We start from the raw sequence: 17,474 nt of genomic DNA, 5'->3' as shown, positions 1-17,474 counted from the left end.
ATGGGATAGTACATTTAGTAGGGAAAGAAAATTTAGAGTATCTTCTGTCCTGCTGGGTGACTCGGAAGTTTAATTTTAACCTTTAAAAACTGTAACATCATTTTCTTATCAGGAAATGTGTATGTTCTTATGCACATCTGTGTGCATGTCTCTTTGTGTCTGTTCGGGGAACAATTTGAAGGTGGATTTAATCTATAACTGATATATATGCTATTTGTAGTATTGCCTTATGTCTTTTTAGGAAAAGCTATTTCCAGTGATGATGATGTTCAGAAAGCTGATGTATCTTCCACAGGACAAGGAGTTATTGATAAAGACTCCTTAGGACCACTTTTACTTCAGGCAAGTACAAGGTTTTAGCTATACGATAAGCTGAGTTGATTTAAAAAGAAAGAAAGAAAAAATTTTGGCTAGGATATGAGAGGAAAAAGAAAATGTTTCTTTTCATGAGTACAACTCAGTATTCTGAATATGATGATAAAAAATGCTCATATATTTAAAATATACATAACTCATGAGGTCCTGTGGTGCCCTGCCCCCTGCAATAAAAATGCATTTGGGCATATTTTAGCTCAGACCTTTTTGTGTATTTTTGCATAATTGATAGTATGGCACACTACAGTTTTATATTTTTGAGGAAGTTTTAAGACTTAAAATACGTGTTTTTTGTAAGTAGTTGTCTTCAGTAGATTGAGTTAAGCTATAGCACTTACAGAATGTTTCTTTTTAAGTCATGACCTGAAGCCCTTTATTCAGGTTCACTTATCAACTGTTTTTGTTCAATTAGTTTGTTCCAGCTACTTTTTAGTTGATCAGTTCAGTTCCTCTTTGTAAATTCTCACTAAGGAGTGGTATAGTTCCTGTAGCTTGACTTGGTAACAAATGGAAAAAATGGGAAGCACTAAGGATGATTTTTCACACTTTTAAAAACTCCTTTGAAGAAGTAATTCTTCAAAAATTAGATTAGATGTTATAATTCAGATTTTGTCTTTACTGTCATGTTTTCAAATTGTCTTTTTCATACAGCCCTGTATTGATGGTGCTAATGTTAATAGAAATGATGGCTCACAGTTGTTAAATCAACAGTTTTTTTCAAATTCTATTTAGTACTATGGCTGGTGTCTTAGTCTGCTAAGGCTGCCATAACAAAATACCACAGACTGTGTGGCTTAAACAACAGTTCTGGAGGGTGGAAGTCCAAGATCAAGGTGTTGGCAGGCTTGGTTTCTCCTGAGACCTACCTCTCTCCTTGGCTTGTAGATGGCTGCCTTCTTGTGTCTTCACGTGACCTTTTCTCTGTGTGTGTGCATTTCTGGTGTCTGTCTCTCTTCTCATAAGAACACCAGTCCTATTGGATTAGAGCTACCCTTATGGACCTCATTTAACCTTAATTACCTCCTGAAAGGCCCTATCTCCAAATACAGTCACATTGAGGTTTAAGGCTTCAACATACGAATTTTGGTGGGGGAAGGGATACAGTTCAGTCCATAATAGCCAATATTACAACATATCCTGCTTCAGGCATTGGATGGCTTCCTGTTTGTGGTGAATCGTGAAGGAAACATTGTGTTTGTGTCAGAAAATGTCACCCAGTACCTGCAATATAAGCAAGAGGACCTGGTTAACACAAGTGTCTACAATATTTTGCATGAAGAAGACAGAAAGGATTTTCTTAAAAACTTACCGAAATCTACAGGTAGGCTTTTAATGTGTATCTTCCTTTTTTAAAAAAATATTTATTTATTTATTTGGCCGTGCTGGATCTTAGTCGCGGCACGCGGGATCTTTGTTGCCGCATGCGGGATCTTCGTTGTGGCATGGGGGATCTTTAGTTGTGGCATGTGGGATCTAGTTCACTGACCAGGGATCGAGCCTGGGCCCCCTGCATTGGGAGCACAGAGTCTTAGCCCCAGACCACCAGGGAAGTCCCTGTATTTTCTAAGTAAGTTAAAAAAATTTCTTTTTCTTGATCATTTCTTAGAAAATTGAATATACCTTTTAGAAAGCCAAGTGATGATTTATGTAGAACAGGGCAAGTGGTAGATAGCAAAATTTCAAATACGAATTTAGAGTTTGGTATACATTTCATGGGTCTAAGATATACAGTGAGTTACAAAATAGAAGTGAGATACCTGTTGAATTTGAATTGAAATTATTCCAGTGTTTTATATATTGCCACTTTGAAATGTTATTGTAGAAATTACTATGGAAGATATATAATGAGAAAATATGTATAGCTTAAATTCTTCTTTTTTTTTAATTGGAGTATGGTTGATTTATAGCTTAAATATTTGATGATAGTCATGGACTGAATTGCCAGCTTTTAAAAATCTCCTTTCAATTTGTTTTCTAAAGTTAATGGAGTTACCTGGACAAATGAGACCCAGCGACAAAAAAGCCATACATTTAATTGCCGTATGTTGATGAAAATACCACACGACGTTCTGGAAGACATAAACACTAGTCCTGAAATGCGCCAGAAATATGAAACGATGCAGTGCTTTGCCCTGTCCCAGCCACGTGCTATGATGGAGGAAGGAGAAGGTGAGAGTCATCACATGCTTGTGGTGATTATCAAACAATAACAGCCAAACTTGTAGTTTTGTAATTTCCATTGTAATTCTTCCTACTGAATTCCATGTTCTTACTTGCCTATTGAATAGACACATCCAAAGGTTGAGTATAATCCTTACCTGGTTAAATTTTCTATTGCAGATTTGCAATCCTGTATGATCTGTGTGGCACGCCGCACTACCACAGGAGAAAGAGCATTTCCATCAAATCCTGAGAGCTTTATTACTAGACATGATCTTTCAGGTAAAAACTGTGCGTGTGTGTATGTTTTGTTCATTTTGAAAATTTTTATAAAAGTTAACTTTTCTGCAGCCTGCACTATCATTTAAGTGCCTACACTGTAGCGAATACTTTGCATGGATTATTTCCTATGTTTCTTATAATATTATTTTTTAAAATTTAATTTAATTTAATTTTTTATTTTATTTATTTTTGGCTGCATTGGGTCTTCATTGCTGTGCAGGGGCTTTCTCTAGTTGCGGCGAGCGGGGGCTACTCTTCCTTGTGGTGCATGGGCTTCTCATTGCGGTGGTTTCTCTTGTTGTGGAGCATGGGCTCTAGGCACGTAGGCTTCAGTAGTTGTGGCACGTGGGCTCAGTAGTTGTGGCTCGCTGGCTTTAGAGCTCAGGCTCACTAGTTGTGGCACATGGGCTTAGTTGCTCCACGGCATGTGGGATCTTCCTGGACCAGGACTCGAACCCGTGTCCCCTGCATTGGCAGGTGCATTCTTAACCACTGTGCCACCAGGGAAGTCCCTTATGTTTCTTATACAACCCTAGGAGAGATTCAGCGAAACCTTGGGCATTTAAGTTGGATGTGTTTGACACTTAAAATCCCTCATATAAACACACAAAAAAATGTAGACGCGGGCTTCCCTGGTGGCGCAGTGGTTGAGAGTCCGCCTGCTGATGCAGGGGACACGGGTTCGTGCCCCGATCTGGGAAGATCCCACATGCCGTGGAGCGGCTGGGCCCGTGAGCCATGGCCGCTGAGCCTGCGCGTCCGGAGCCTGTGCTCTGCAACGGGAAAGGCCACAGCAGTGAGAGGCCCGTTTACCACACACACAAAAAAAATGTAGATGCACCTGGCTTTCTCTCCAAATAGCATTTCAAATCAGAAGCCAGTATTTCTTTTCTGTAACTTCAAATCCATTTTTCATAAAGAAGTGCACTTCAAAAAGACAGGTAATTTAATGGGAATTACTGGGAGTAATTCTTGACATCAACATGAATTTTAGTTTTGGTCTGCCCTTTTTTTGCCCATGAGAGTAAAGAATTAAAGTCAGTGCAGTTGATAATGCACAATGATGAAATTAAACACAGTGGCAATTTTCTGTTTAATAGGAAAAGTTGTCAACATAGATACAAATTCACTGAGGTCTTCCATGAGGCCTGGTTTTGAAGATATAATCCGAAGGTGTATCCAGAGATTTTTTAGTCTTAATGATGGGCAGTCATGGTCCCAGAAACGTCACTATCAAGAAGGTAAAGAATTTGGAGGTTAATTCTGGATCTTGTTTGTCATTGTGTTTGATGTGCTATGGAGCAATAAGTATATACATGACCATAGTTGTTTTTGTCTGTGTGGTGTAGGAAGATGATTCTTGAGCATTCTTATGTTAGCCTAATTTTGGTGGGGTCCAGTCTTTCACTGGATTTTGAAAATGTTGGATTTGTATATTTCCTTTCTGTTTTCTCCTGTTTGCATTTGTTTTGCCAGTTGTAGTTACTAGTAATGGGATATTTTCTCCAAAAGCTTATATCCATGGCCATGCAGAAACCCCAGTGTATCGATTCTCATTGGCTGATGGCACTGTAGTGACTGCACAGACAAAAAGCAAACTCTTCCGAAATCCTGTGACAAATGATCGTCACGGCTTTGTCTCAACCCACTTTCTTCAGAGGTAATGATAGATTACTTTGTATTCTCATTAAATGCAGAAGTGTTCTCGAGACGCTTTATTATCAGTGTAAAAAGGGAGAAGAAAAATTAAGAAGAAAAGCAGGCAGTGGTTGGGTTTGCTGAAGTGCACTTAGATTCCTAAAGTATGTTTTCTTTAAGGTTATATTTTCATGTGTAAATGAGGATTTGTTCATTCATTCATTCCTGGGAAAGCTGGAGGATGGGAAGGCTAGTGGATAAAAGAATACATAAAATCTGACTACCTCTGTTACCTTTCATTTCTAATGATATATTACAGTGCTTTTAGGGATTGAATTTAAAATTTGAAGGTAGACTTCAAGAAGAAATAGTTACTGTTGCTGTTGCTAACGGTAAACGAGCAGCGCAGGAAGGAGCAGGATATTCACCCATTAATTACCTTGAGTAATTTGCAGGCGCCTCCAGGTTAACCCCTTGGTATATGAGAACTCTTGTAAAGCCCCACTGAGATTCCAGCTAACGTAGCTTTGGGCCCTTCGTGGCGCTCTGATGGTGTCACTCATTTAGATTCTGTGGCTTATTAAAAGTATGTTATTAGATTAATAACTGATCAGTGTCTAGATTGTTATTGTCACTAGGCATTGGAATGGCGCCTAAGAAGTTAAGTTTCTGGGACACTCACTTCATCCTTAAAAAAAAAAAAATCTGATGCAGGCTTTTAACGCATGCCTGTAATTTTTTAGTAAAACATCGTTCTGTTTCTTTGCAGGGAACAGAATGGGTATAGACCAAACCCGAATCCTGTTGGACAAGGCCTTAGACCTCCAGCAGCTGGATGCAGCGGTTCGGTAGGCAGCATGAACGTGTCGCCAAGCCCCGGCCTGCAGGTGCTGGGCAGCAGGACCTACGGTGTGGCTGAGCCCGGCGCCACGGGGCAGATGAGTGGAGCCAGGTATGGGCCTTCCGGTAGCATAGCTTCAGTGAACCCTGGGCCAGGCATGCAGTCACCATCTTCCTACCAGAACAACAACTATGGTCTCAACATGAGTAGCCCTCCACATGGGAGTCCTGGTCTTGGCTCCAGCCAGCAGAATATTATGATTTCTCCGCGTAATCGTGGGAGTCCAAAGATGGCCTCACATCAGTTTTCTCCTGTTGCAGGTATTTGTGTTACATTTCCTTTTCTTTATTTTTTTCTTTTTCAGTAATTCTTTTCTATCCATACCACTGTAATTCTTGTAAAGTTAATTCATTTTAAAACAAACTTTGAAGTGTTAAGTAGTGTTTTGTTATAGCATCTGATAGTCTAATTCTTTTCCTGACTTCTCTCCAAATCCAGGTGTGCACTCTCCCATGGGATCTTCTGGCAATACTGGGAGTCACAGCTTTTCTAGCAGCTCTCTCAGTGCCCTTCAAGCTATCAGTGAGGGAGTAGGGACTTCTCTTTTATCTACTCTGTCTTCACCAGGTCCCAAATTGGATAACTCTCCCAATATGAATGTAAGTCAACCAAGTAAAGTGAACAGTCAAGATTCCAAGAGTCCCTTAGGCTTGTATTGTGACCAGAATCCAGTGGAGAGTTCAATGTGTCAGTCAAATAGCAGAGATCACCTCAATGACAAGGAAAGTAAGGAGAGCAGTGCAGAAGGGCCAGAGAATCAGCGGGGTCCTCTGGAAAGCAAAGGTCACAAAAAATTACTGCAGTTACTTACCTGTTCTTCTGAGGACCGGGGTCATTCCTCCTTGACCAACTCGCCCCTGGATTCAAGTTGTAAAGACTCTTCCATTAGTGTCACCAGCCCCTCTGGGGTCTCCTCTTCGACGTCTGGAGGAGTGTCCTCCACATCCAATATGCACGGGTCACTGCTGCAAGAGAAGCACCGGATTTTGCACAAGTTGCTGCAGAATGGGAATTCACCGGCTGAGGTAGCCAAGATTACCGCCGAAGCCACTGGGAAAGACACTAGCAATACAACGTCTTGTGTAGAAGGAAACGTCAAGCAGGAGCAACTAAGCCCTAAGAGAAAGGAAAATAATGCTCTGCTCAGGTACCTGCTGGACAGGGATGATCCTAGTGACACGCTCTCCAAAGAACTACAGCCCAAAGCGGAAGGCGGCGTAGACAGTAAAGTGAGCCACTGCAGCAGCTCCACCATCCCGAGCTCAAGTCAAGGGAAGGACGCCAAAATTAAGACAGAAACAAATGAAGAGGTAACTTGTCTTCTGTATGTTCTAGCTTAGGCTTGTATTTCAGCATTGCATTTCTGTGTTAGAAAGACAACGTGTTATGCACAAATTCTTACCTTCTGTTTTAGGTTTATTTAATGGAAGTTAATCTGGAGCTGTCACTTTTTCGGTAGCTCTTCTGAGCACCAGTAAAGTGTATTATGATGCAGTGTAGAAATAATCAGATATGTATGCTTTCAAATGTGACTGTACCTCATTAGTAGGCAATTTGAAATCTTTCATGGAAGTTTTTATTATTGGAATGAGCACATTGGGTCATTAAGTGTATGGTAGAAATGGGAAAAACCTCTTGTATCGGGCAACAGAATTTTGATTTTTACCTAAGATCAAGTTTCGTATACATGATCACATTCTATACAAGCGCTTCTCAGACTCCTCTTGAGGAACACTGTTCTGGAAGACGTTAATGTGCGCCTGCGAAGAGAAAGTCTTGGAGAAGTCCTGTTGTTAGGGTGTGTGCTTAACTTCGTTTAAACGTGTTTCCCAAATGCATTGACCAAAAGCCCTTTTTAAAGCATAGCTATGAATATCTTGTTGAACATCAGCTTATTTTTTTACTATTATTATTAAAAAATTTTTTTTGATTTTTATTAATCATACATGTTTCCAGAAGTGTGTGTAGAGGCAAACATCTCTGTCAGCTCATGATTCTGACTAATGTTTGCTGGAAAATATCCTGCAGTTTGAGAATTAAACATACAGGGTAAATTAAAAAATGCCCCTTTGAAAGCACCTCCAAACCCACGGATTTATCCCAGAATTTTCAACTGTTTTTACTTTCAAGGAAGTAGTGTAGGGATAGGGGTCATAATCAGCTAGCTAGCCTCTAAGTTGGGTGTTACCATTTCAGGTAACTATTGTGTTTTACTTGTTCCCATTTCATCTCTTTTCCTCTGATGAGTATGTTTTATACCTATGTATCTAGTAATGTACACGGGTTAATTTAAAAAAATTATTTTCAGGGATCTGGAGACTTGGATAATCTAGATGCTATTCTTGGTGATCTGACTAATTCTGACTTCTACAGTAATTCCATATCCACAAATGGTAGTAATCTGGTAACGAAGCAACAGATGTTTCAAGGAACTAATTCTCTGGGTAAGAAAGAACTGGATTTTATTTTTGCTGCCTTTGAACTTTTCTGCACACCTGTATGTACTCTTAATTAAAACTAGGATCCAACTTTAAAATGTGTACTACACCTTAGTTTCTTTTACTAATTTATAATGTAGGTGATTTTAAAAGCTTTTTGGACAGTTTCCCATTTCTAACTAATATGATGCCAGTAATCACAGGGCTTATAGGAAAATGTTCTTCTCTGGTTGCTGCAGGTGAGTAGTAGGTACTCTGTACCTACTAGTACCTTTATTTGTCTTAGGCACAGAGAATTGGATTAAAAAGCAAATCAAAACCTGTCCTTTGACATTAACTTTGGTGTTTGCTGGTTCTTACCCAACACCTATAGCTGAGTGTTTCTTGATTCATCAGTTTAACAAGGATATATTATATGTATCAATTGAAAAAGAATAATCCACAATTATCTGGAAAGGTGGTTATTCATTTTTAGTGGCACTGTTTCCGAAACTGAAATGGAAAGTTAGATCAATCAAATAGGTTAGAAAAAACAAAAAGAAAAAGGTTAGGAGGAAATTTTGTTTTACTCCTTGGTTGATTAGAAGGCAACTTATCTGGTTACATTTAGTTGTAAAATTTTAAACTTTAAATATGCATGTTAAAGAACTTCCAGGAGTTTGAAACATTGGTAAAATTTTTACTATTAAGTGAAGCAGAATATGAATGACCATATCAGGCTAGAGAACAGTGCCTAATACTTCAGCCAACACCGAGACTCTTGTTTTTTACTTTATTTGGAATACAAGGCTTCTTTTTTCTTTGTTTCTTTGGGGGGCTTATTTATTTTGTAAAAGAAGACAGTGTTTATTTTGGTAAGAAAGACATTCTTGGGTGGGTGGTATTTATGTCTTTTACTTGATTATTTATGTACTGAATCATCGGGGGATATTTATGTATTGTGCTTTTATGTTTTTTAACAGGTTTGAGGAGTCCGCAGTCTGTGCAGTCTGTTCGTCCTCCATATAACCGAGCAGTGTCTCTAGACAGCCCTGTTTCCGTTGGCTCAAGCCCTCCAGTAAAGAATATTGGTGCTTTCCCCATGGTACCAAAGCAACCCGTGTTGGGTGGCAATCCAAGAATGATGGATAGTCAGGAAAATTATGGCTCAAACATGGGTATGTTATTTCTTTTAATTTTATTTTAAATTTTATTTATTTTTGGCTGCCTTGGGTCTTCATTGCTGTGCGTGGGCTTTCTCTAGTTGCAGCGAGCGGGGGCTACTCTTCTTTGCGGTGCACGGGCTTCTTATTGCTGTGGCTTCTCTTGTTGCGGAGCACGGGCTCTAGGCTCGTGGGCTTCAGTAGTTGTGGCACGTGGACTCAGTAGTTGGTGGCTCCCGGGCTCTAGAGCGCAGGCTCAGTAGTTGTGGCACATGGGCTTAGTTGCTCCATGGCATGTGGGATCTTCCCGGACCAGGGCTTGAACCCGTGTCCCCTGCATTGGCAGGAGGATTCCCAACGACTGCGCCACCAGGGAAGTCCCTGATACGTTATTTCTAATGAATATTAATGATTAAAAATTTCTTTTGGGAAAAGCAAATTTAAAATACTTAATTGGAATTAACAGGATTTTGAATAGCAGTAGCATGTTTCTTTCATGAGTATTCTTCATTTATTCTGTGTCTTGGTGATTTAAACTCTCAAGGAGACTTTCAGTCCAAGACATTTTCTTTTTTGGCCACGCTGTGGGGCATGAAGGATCTTAGTTCTCCTACCGGGGATTGAACCTGTGCCCCAGGGAAGTCTCGCAAGACATTTTCTAACCTGTAATGAATACATAGCAATACAGGCATACCTCAGCAGTATTGCAGGTTCTGTTTCAGACCACCGCAATAAAGTAAATATCACAATAAAGCGAGTCACGTTAATTCTTTGGTTTCCCAGTGCGTATAAAAGGTAGGTTTACACTATACTGTATTGTGTGCAATAGCGTTATGTCTAAAAACAAATGTACGTACCTTAATTTAAAAACACTTTATTGCTAAAATATGCTAACCATCATCCGACAACATAGGGTTGCCACAAACCTTCAATTTGTAAAGAACGCAGTGTCTCGGAAGTGCAGTACTGTGAAGGTATGCCTGTGGCGGCCTATCAGAAATGTCTCAACAGTTGGCCAGCCCGCTTTTTAGAATGACAGAGGCTCATGTGTCTGATGGCTGTACCTGTATGATACAAGAAGAATTTCATTGTAACATGGAAAATACCTAATTTCTGTTTTAGGTGGACCAAACAGAAATGTGACTGTGAATCAGACTCCTTCCTCGGGAGACTGGGGCTTACCGAACTCAAAGGCCAGCCGAATGGAACCTATGAATTCAAACTCCATGGGGAGGCCGGGAGCGGATTATAGTGCTGCTTTACCCAGGCCTGCCATGGGTGGCCCGCTGCCCGCCATGCCTCTGCGGCCCAGTAGCGTCCCGGGCGTGAGGCCGGCGTCGCAGCAGCAGATGCTTCAGATGCGTAAGCGCTCCTTTCGTGAGAAAAGAACATTAGATGTTTCAGGCTAACCTTCGCCTTTGGCTTATTTGAAAATTTATCCTTTCTTTTTGTTCCCCCAGGGCCCGGTGAGATTCCCATGGGGATGGGGGTCAGTCCTTACGGCCAAGCAGCACCATCGAACCAACCTGGTTCCTGGCCAGATGGCATGTTGTCCATGGAACAAGGCCCTCATGGGACTCAAAATAGGTGGGGCTCTATTACGTGACCCTGTGGAAAATGTAAGCATTGGATTATCTAGAAAAGGGTGAGAGCACAGGAACAAACCTGAAAGAGAATGAGAAAAACCCTCTGTAATTGAGGTACTCATTGCCGTCTGTGTGTAAAAGCGAGGCTGAGCCTGAGGCAGCATGCGTTCATGGGAGAGGGAGGAGACAGGACTGTATCTCTCAGCTGTCGGGACCGTTGAGTGGTCACACCTGGGAGCCTCCATGTGCCATGGTCGTCTCTCATAATGTAACAATCCTCCTCCATGAGGAGAGGGATAAATTAGCACTAGTTTGACAAGATAAATGGTCCGCAGAGGGTGAGCCTCAGTTTTCTGGAAAGTTCATTTTTTAGGATTCGATAATTCTTTTCTAAAATTATTTAAAACGTTTCAGGGATGAAGGTGAAAGTGAAATATAGCACGCTTTTATTTTTGTGAAAGAAAGATTGTGGGTTATGTCTATTTCATTTTTTAAGTTTGGTCAGTAACTCATTGGCATGAAAGAGGCTACCTGTCACTGTCAGCTCTGACTTGAGTTCTACAATAAATTAAGCAAAGAAAAATGAATTGATCTGTTGAGTAGACAGAAGTGTAACTACATGAGCTTGTTAACTTGAGTGCTTCTCTACCCAGTAGAGAATAAATAGTTTCATCACAGAATTTTTCTGAGACTGGATAAATGTCTAGCTCCATGCCCCTGTGATGTGTTGGAGGACTGTGGCATTGCTGTGGGGTTTGTGTTATACTTGTACGGGGTTTGTATTATACTTGTCGATACATGAGTTCTGTGGGCCGTGTATGAAACAAAGTTATTTTGGTAGAACCCTGGGCTCAGTTCAGCATTTCTACCTTTTTTCCCATTCTTTTGTTGATTTCTCCAGCCTGCAATATCCTAACTACTGCCACTTCTGTTCTTGTAGGGTCTTGAAAACACCACCCTCTTCATCCCTCCAATCTCCTTTCCCAAATCTCTGCTATCCTCTAAATGTCAAGGCATCTAGCAATTACATTCTGGTGGTGGAATTGGGAGTTGTAATCTAGATATGGTGGTCGAAGATGACCTGGTGAGGTTTAAAATTGTGGGTCTTAAATTTAAATTGATGCCATTTGTTCTTTTCTGCTACTCTGTTTATTATTTACACTTGTATTATTTGAGTTATTGCATATTAAAAATACTATGTGGGGTTACTTTGATCTTTTTTTTTTAAGAGGAAAAGCACCATTGAAATTGAATCTAAGTCTCTTTTTAGGCCACTTCTTAGGAGTTCCCTGGATGATCTCCTTGGGCCACCTTCTAACCTTGAAGGCCAGAGTGATGAAAGAGCATTGTTGGACCAGCTGCACACACTCTTGAGCAACACAGATGCCACAGGCCTGGAAGAAATTGACAGAGCTCTCGGCATTCCTGAACTTGTAAATCAAGTAGGTAGCAGTACTGTGGATGTAGAGGGGTGTGTGTGTGTGTGTCTGCGTGCATGCGTGCTCGCATATATCCATGAAGCCATGTACAATAGTGCCTATATGTGTATCTTTTCTTTAGGTACAGCACTACATTCATGGATACCAGCATTAAATTTAGAAAATATACTTTATAATTGTGATAGAATTTCCAGCAACTTACTGTTTTATAAAGATGTCAGATTTTAGGCAATCATAGAAATGATCCACTAAAACTACTATAGTTTTTAAAATGCTGCTTTTTGCTTATGTTAGTTGAATCCTCATTTTTATAATTACCTCTTTCTACTATCTGGACAACCAGTGTATACTCTGAGGAGGCAAGCTTTTTTTGTGTTAAACAAAACCTGTTTACACTGGTAAATCTGTGAATATCCCAACAACATCATCTCCTATTCCTAGTTACCTATTCAGCCTTATGAAAATATGCCATTTACAAATCTGTATTTTATTTTATTTTTTTTTTGAAACATACATTTTGTAGTGGATCTTTTCATTATAGGATGTGTGTTTGGGGGCACTTGTGTAAGTCTGTGTGTTTAATGATAAATGGGAAAGATCCTCAGGGTTCTCAGGCTTTGTTGGGGAGACAAATGTGTATAAAAAGAATTACAGGGGCTTCCCTGGTGGCGCAGTGGTTGAGAGTCCGCCTGCCGATGCAGGGGACACGGGTTCGCGCCCCGGTCCGGGAAGATCCCACATGCCGCGGAGCGGCTGGGCCCGTGAGCCATGGCTGCTGGGCCTGTGTGTCCGGAGCCTGTGCTCCGCGACGGGAGAGGCCACAACAGTGAGAGGCCCACGTACCGCAAAAAAAAAAAAAGAATTACATTTCAGTGTGGCAAACACTGCACAGAACTTTTTAAAGGGTGGTTGAGAAACACGGAGCAGTGATGATGTACACCTGGGGGTACCAGCCACCTGTGACCCTGACCGAGGAGTCGTGTCTGACCTGGCTGGGGGAGGAAGTGAGGGTTACATGAAGACCGAGAAGCTTTAACTGCCACTAGAATTTTTTTTTGTTTTTGGTCTGCGTCAGGTCTTAGTTGCGGCACTCGGGATCTTCGTTGAGACATGGCGGTGCAGGCTCTTCGTTGTGGCGCGTGGGCTTATCTCTAGTTGTGGCGTGCGGATTTTCTCTCTGGTTGTGGCGCGTGGGCTCCAGGGTGCGTGGGATCTGTAGTTTGTGGCACACGGCTCTCTCATTGAGGTGCATGAGCTCAGTAGTTGCAGCACGTGGGCTTAGTTGCCTCGCGGCATGTGGATCTTAGTTCACCGACCAGGGATCGAACCAGCGTCCCCTACGTTGGAAGCTGGATTCTCTACCGCTGGACCACCAGGAAAATCCCCTAGAATTTTATTTAAGCTGGAAATAGTTTTCTTTGTCTTCATGTAAAATAGTTAACGGTCCTTATATAAAAATCTGACCATCACAAAAGTACGTATTTTTTTAAAAAGTTGAAAATCCTCCATAATCTTGGCACAAAGAATCATAAGTAACTTGTGTGTGTATATTAAAAAAAAAAGGAAGCAGACTTTTAAAATACTTTTGTGGCCTGTTTTACTTTATGAAAGTCATCGTCAGTCATCTTTTTTGTTTAATGTATACATCTTTAATTTTAATGGCCAAATAGTATCCATCTTATTGAACACTATTTAACCAGTTATCTACTGATGAAAATTTAATTGTTCCTAAATACTTTCTGTTGTAATTCTATGAATTACTTACATCTTGTTCACTTTTTCTGTTTTCCGAGCTACAATCCAAGAGAAAGGATGATTGGGTCAGAGGGCTTATTTTAGAGGTTTATATACATACTCTCAGGCAGTTTTCCTAGATGGTCGTATAGCTGCTTTTCCACAGCAGGGCACGATGACTCCAGTCCATCACCCTCACCGGCACTGCTGCCACGGCCCACGAAGATGAAAGAACCCAGAGTGTGAAAGAGCAAGTGACGGGACAAATATTGAGCATGATTATTCTTTCAAATCCTTGCCAGGCTGATGGGCAACAAAGATTCTTGTTTGAATTTGTATTTCTTTCATTAGCAAGATTGAAAATACTTTATATTTTTTGGCCATTGAGATGTGTTTAATAGTTTAATAGTTCTGATGGGGTTTTTATTTTGTTGATCTGTAGCGATGCTTTAGTTACTGATTGTTGATTACTTCAGTTAACAAATATTTGTCTTCTATATGCCAATCAATCTTTCCTTAGAGACTGAGGAGCAATAGTGAACAACCTATTTCCTGCTCCCAGAACTCAGGCAAGGAACCACACAGAAGTAGACATGGTGAAGGAGAGGTTACGAGGAGAGGCATATGATGCTGTGAGACCTTTAAATACAGGGACCTTTTCTTAGGATAGGGTGGGATGTCAAAAATTTTCTCTTAGGGCTTCCCTGGTGGCGCAGTGGTTGAGATTCCACCTGCCAATGCAGGGGACACGGGTTCGTGCCCCGGTCCGGGAAGATCCCACATGCCGCGGAGCGGCTGGGCCCGTGAGCCATGGCCGCTGAGCTTGCGCGTCTGGAGCCTGTGCTCCGCAACGGGAGAGGCCACAACAGTGAGGGGCCCGCGTACCGCAAAAAAAAAAGTTTCTCTAAAACATGTTTGCAGGATGACTGTTAACCTGTCTATATTGTAAATAGTTTGCCCGGTTTCTTTTTTTTTTTTTATAAATTTATTTATTTCTGGGTGCGTTGGGTCCTCATTGCTGCATGCAGGCTTTCTCTAGTTGCGGCGAGCGGGGGCTACTCTTCATTGCGGTGTGCGGGCCTCTCATTGAGGTGGTTTGTCTTGTTGCGGAGCACGGGCTCTAGGCGTAAGGGCTTCAGTAGTTGTGGCATGCGGGCTCTGTAGTTGTGGCTCGCGGGCTTTAGAGCGCAGGCTCAGTAGTTGCGGTACATGGGCTTAGTTGCTCCACGGCATGTGGGATCTTCCTGGACCAGGGCTTGAGCCCATGTCCCCTGCATTGGCAGGTGGATTCTTAACCACTGTGCCACCATGGAAGTTCATCCAGTTTCTTTTTAGTGGGGGCTTGTTTATAGTTTTGTTCTTTAGTTTGAAAATGTTTGTGTTTTCAAAACCAGGATTATGAGATAAAGAATAAGTGGGGACTGACTTGAATAGTCAGGAAAGGTTTTTCTGGAGAGATGACATGTAAGCTGACACCTGAAGGATGAGAAGGAGCTAGCTAGGCAAACAGCCTAGGGAAAGAACAATCCAGAAGAGGTACAGCTAACTCAGAGTTGCTTGGGCAGGAAAGAGCTTGCGGGTTCTAGGAAGTGGCTGAGGTTGGTGAGAACAGAGAGGGAGCCGTGTGAGATGACGTTGGGGGAGGTACATGGAGGCTAGGTTCTACAAAGCCGTCTTAAGAGTTTGGACTTTTTCTGTGTATTGGGAAGCCATGGAAGGATTGTAAGCAGGGTAAGGATGAGACCAGTTTTCCTTTTTTGTTGTAATTAATTTTTATTTTTCAGCAAAGTAATCCATTTTTAATTTAAAAATAAAACGATAGGAAAATATGCTTACTGAAGAACCACAGTTCCTTTGCCCCACTGGGAGATGGTGAAACTCACCTCTTTATTTTGGTAATATTTCTAAGAAATATGACTATGCGGCTATTTCTTTATCAACTTCAGTGTATATCTATTGATTTCCAGATATGATAGTTGACTACGCGTTCGTAGTCCCTTATCTGAGAACCTTGACATCAGGTATGCTTTGGAATTGAGGAATTTTTGGATCTTAGAAGGGTGAAATTGTGCATGGGACCATATATTACAACATACTCCTGATAGAGTTTCGAGCAATACTGTAATTTTTGGGCAATAGCCTGTGATCAAACATGCTAATACTTCTACAGCAAAATACATAATCACACTAAGTGGGATATTATAGAGATTATGTGTTGCTTCGTACAAGTTCGGGCCAGGTTTTGCTGTTAAATACATTTGGCACTAATGAAAAATTGTTAAGTCTTTTTTAAAGAATTGAAAATTTTTTGGAATTTTAGGTAAGAAATTATGGATCCGTATTTATACCGCCTTCCTCTAGTACGCACCCTCACACCCATACCCTCTACATACGCGTGGGCACATGCAGTCTCTCCCCTCAAGGTGACTATGTCCCTTGTTTTTAAATAAATAGGTACACCATATTTACATCATTTTGGCTCATTGCTGAGCCAGGTGTAGTTACATAGGCTTTTGTTTTGGGTTTGTTTGTTTAATTGCCTTGTCTTTTTATTTGCTTTGTTTTCTACATACTTACTGCTAAAAGTTTCTGTTACTTTTTTCTTCTTCTTCACGTGGTCAGACACATTAGATAATTCCTCAGTTCTTCCTCTCCCTGTCATAGTTCCATGTCCCTCTGTTTAACTCTGCCCTTTTGAGCCTGCTCTAGAAATTAATAATTGTCACTCTTCTCCTGTGTTGGATCCTCGGTTTCTTGAATCTCAAGTCGTTTTCTTTCTTGATTTACTCCTTTGTTTGCTGAAACAAAATTTCTGTTAACTTCTCTGTCCCTGCAATTTTGGGGTCCTTCTGTGTTTGAAAACGTCTTTATTCCACCCCACTGCACCTCTGGCTGCCGTGTATTAAATTCTAAGTTGAAAGTAATTTCCTCTTAGAATTTTGAAAGAGTATTTCCATAGTTTTCTGGCATCCAGTGTTGCCATTGAGTCGTATTGCAGTCTGATGGCTGAGGGCTCCCCCTGGTCTGTACTCAGCCTCCTAACTAGCCCCCTGTCTGGGCGCCCTCCCTGACCTTCTGCTGTCCCCAGTGGAGTGCTGCCTTGGCTCCATGCGAGACATTGACTCAGTCCTCAGGTGGGGTTTCTCTGCAGGCACATGGGTCTCAGTTTCTCTGCTGTGTTGAGTTGCTTACTCCTCCCTACACTTTCTGTCTTCCAGATGCCTGTTGAAATTTTTTATCTTGTTGCCTTCAATATTCTCTTTTTTTTTTGGATAAATACTATCTTTTAACTTTTTGCTGTCATTTTATCAGGGTTAGCAAGAGAGTATATTATGGTCTGATTACTTTATAAACAGAAATCTCAGATTGCTGTCTGGAGTAGGGAATTGGTATTATGGCACAGAGTAGACGCACAGATGGCAGGGAGATGTCTTGGGAAGGGTCATGGCAACAGAATGAAAAGAAGGGAAGGCTATGCGACGTGTCACGGAGGAAAAGCTGACAGGACTTGCGCCCTGTCTGCACACATATGCACTCACACAGTTGGGAAGGGAGACTGAGGAATCGGAGTTGCTGGCGTTTAGCTCTGGGTGAATGGTGTTGCCATCTATTGTGATGTAGGGAAGATTGGAGAAGAATCGGGGTTTTTTTTTTTGTGGGAGGGACTGTTGATAATCACGCCTTCTGTTCTCTACATGTTAAGTTTGAGATGCCCAAGACGTCCAGGTAAAGATGTTGAGTGGGCGCCTGTATGAGCACAGTTAAGAGTCCGAGGCATT

The 17,474-nt window shown here is 41.3% G+C and overlaps 1 protein-coding gene across 6 annotated transcripts in view; it reads left to right on the top strand.

The window, feature by feature from the left end:
* Positions 1-17,474, top strand: part of NCOA3 (nuclear receptor coactivator 3) — a 122,228-nt gene that overhangs the window by 94,808 nt on the left and 9,946 nt on the right. For all 6 annotated transcript variants that reach the window (XM_032604578.1, XM_032604582.1, XM_032604583.1 and 3 more), the window contains 13 exons: positions 242-342; positions 1,522-1,696; positions 2,356-2,544; positions 2,716-2,817; positions 3,918-4,058; positions 4,330-4,477; positions 5,225-5,616; positions 5,795-6,666; positions 7,665-7,800; positions 8,757-8,951; positions 10,059-10,298; positions 10,397-10,523; positions 11,793-11,964. In XM_032604578.1, the coding sequence (XP_032460469.1) occupies positions 242-342; positions 1,522-1,696; positions 2,356-2,544; positions 2,716-2,817; positions 3,918-4,058; positions 4,330-4,477; positions 5,225-5,616; positions 5,795-6,666; positions 7,665-7,800; positions 8,757-8,951; positions 10,059-10,298; positions 10,397-10,523; positions 11,793-11,964 (2,990 nt within the window). The remainder of the gene's footprint in view (positions 1-241; positions 343-1,521; positions 1,697-2,355; positions 2,545-2,715; positions 2,818-3,917; positions 4,059-4,329; positions 4,478-5,224; positions 5,617-5,794; positions 6,667-7,664; positions 7,801-8,756; positions 8,952-10,058; positions 10,299-10,396; positions 10,524-11,792; positions 11,965-17,474) is intronic.

Source organism: Phocoena sinus, chromosome 15 (assembly GCF_008692025.1).
Source record: "Phocoena sinus isolate mPhoSin1 chromosome 15, mPhoSin1.pri, whole genome shotgun sequence".
NCBI classification, from domain to species: domain Eukaryota; kingdom Metazoa; phylum Chordata; class Mammalia; order Artiodactyla; family Phocoenidae; genus Phocoena; species Phocoena sinus.
Note: the sequence above shows the minus strand (reverse complement) of the source record. Positions and strands in the feature narration are given on the sequence as shown.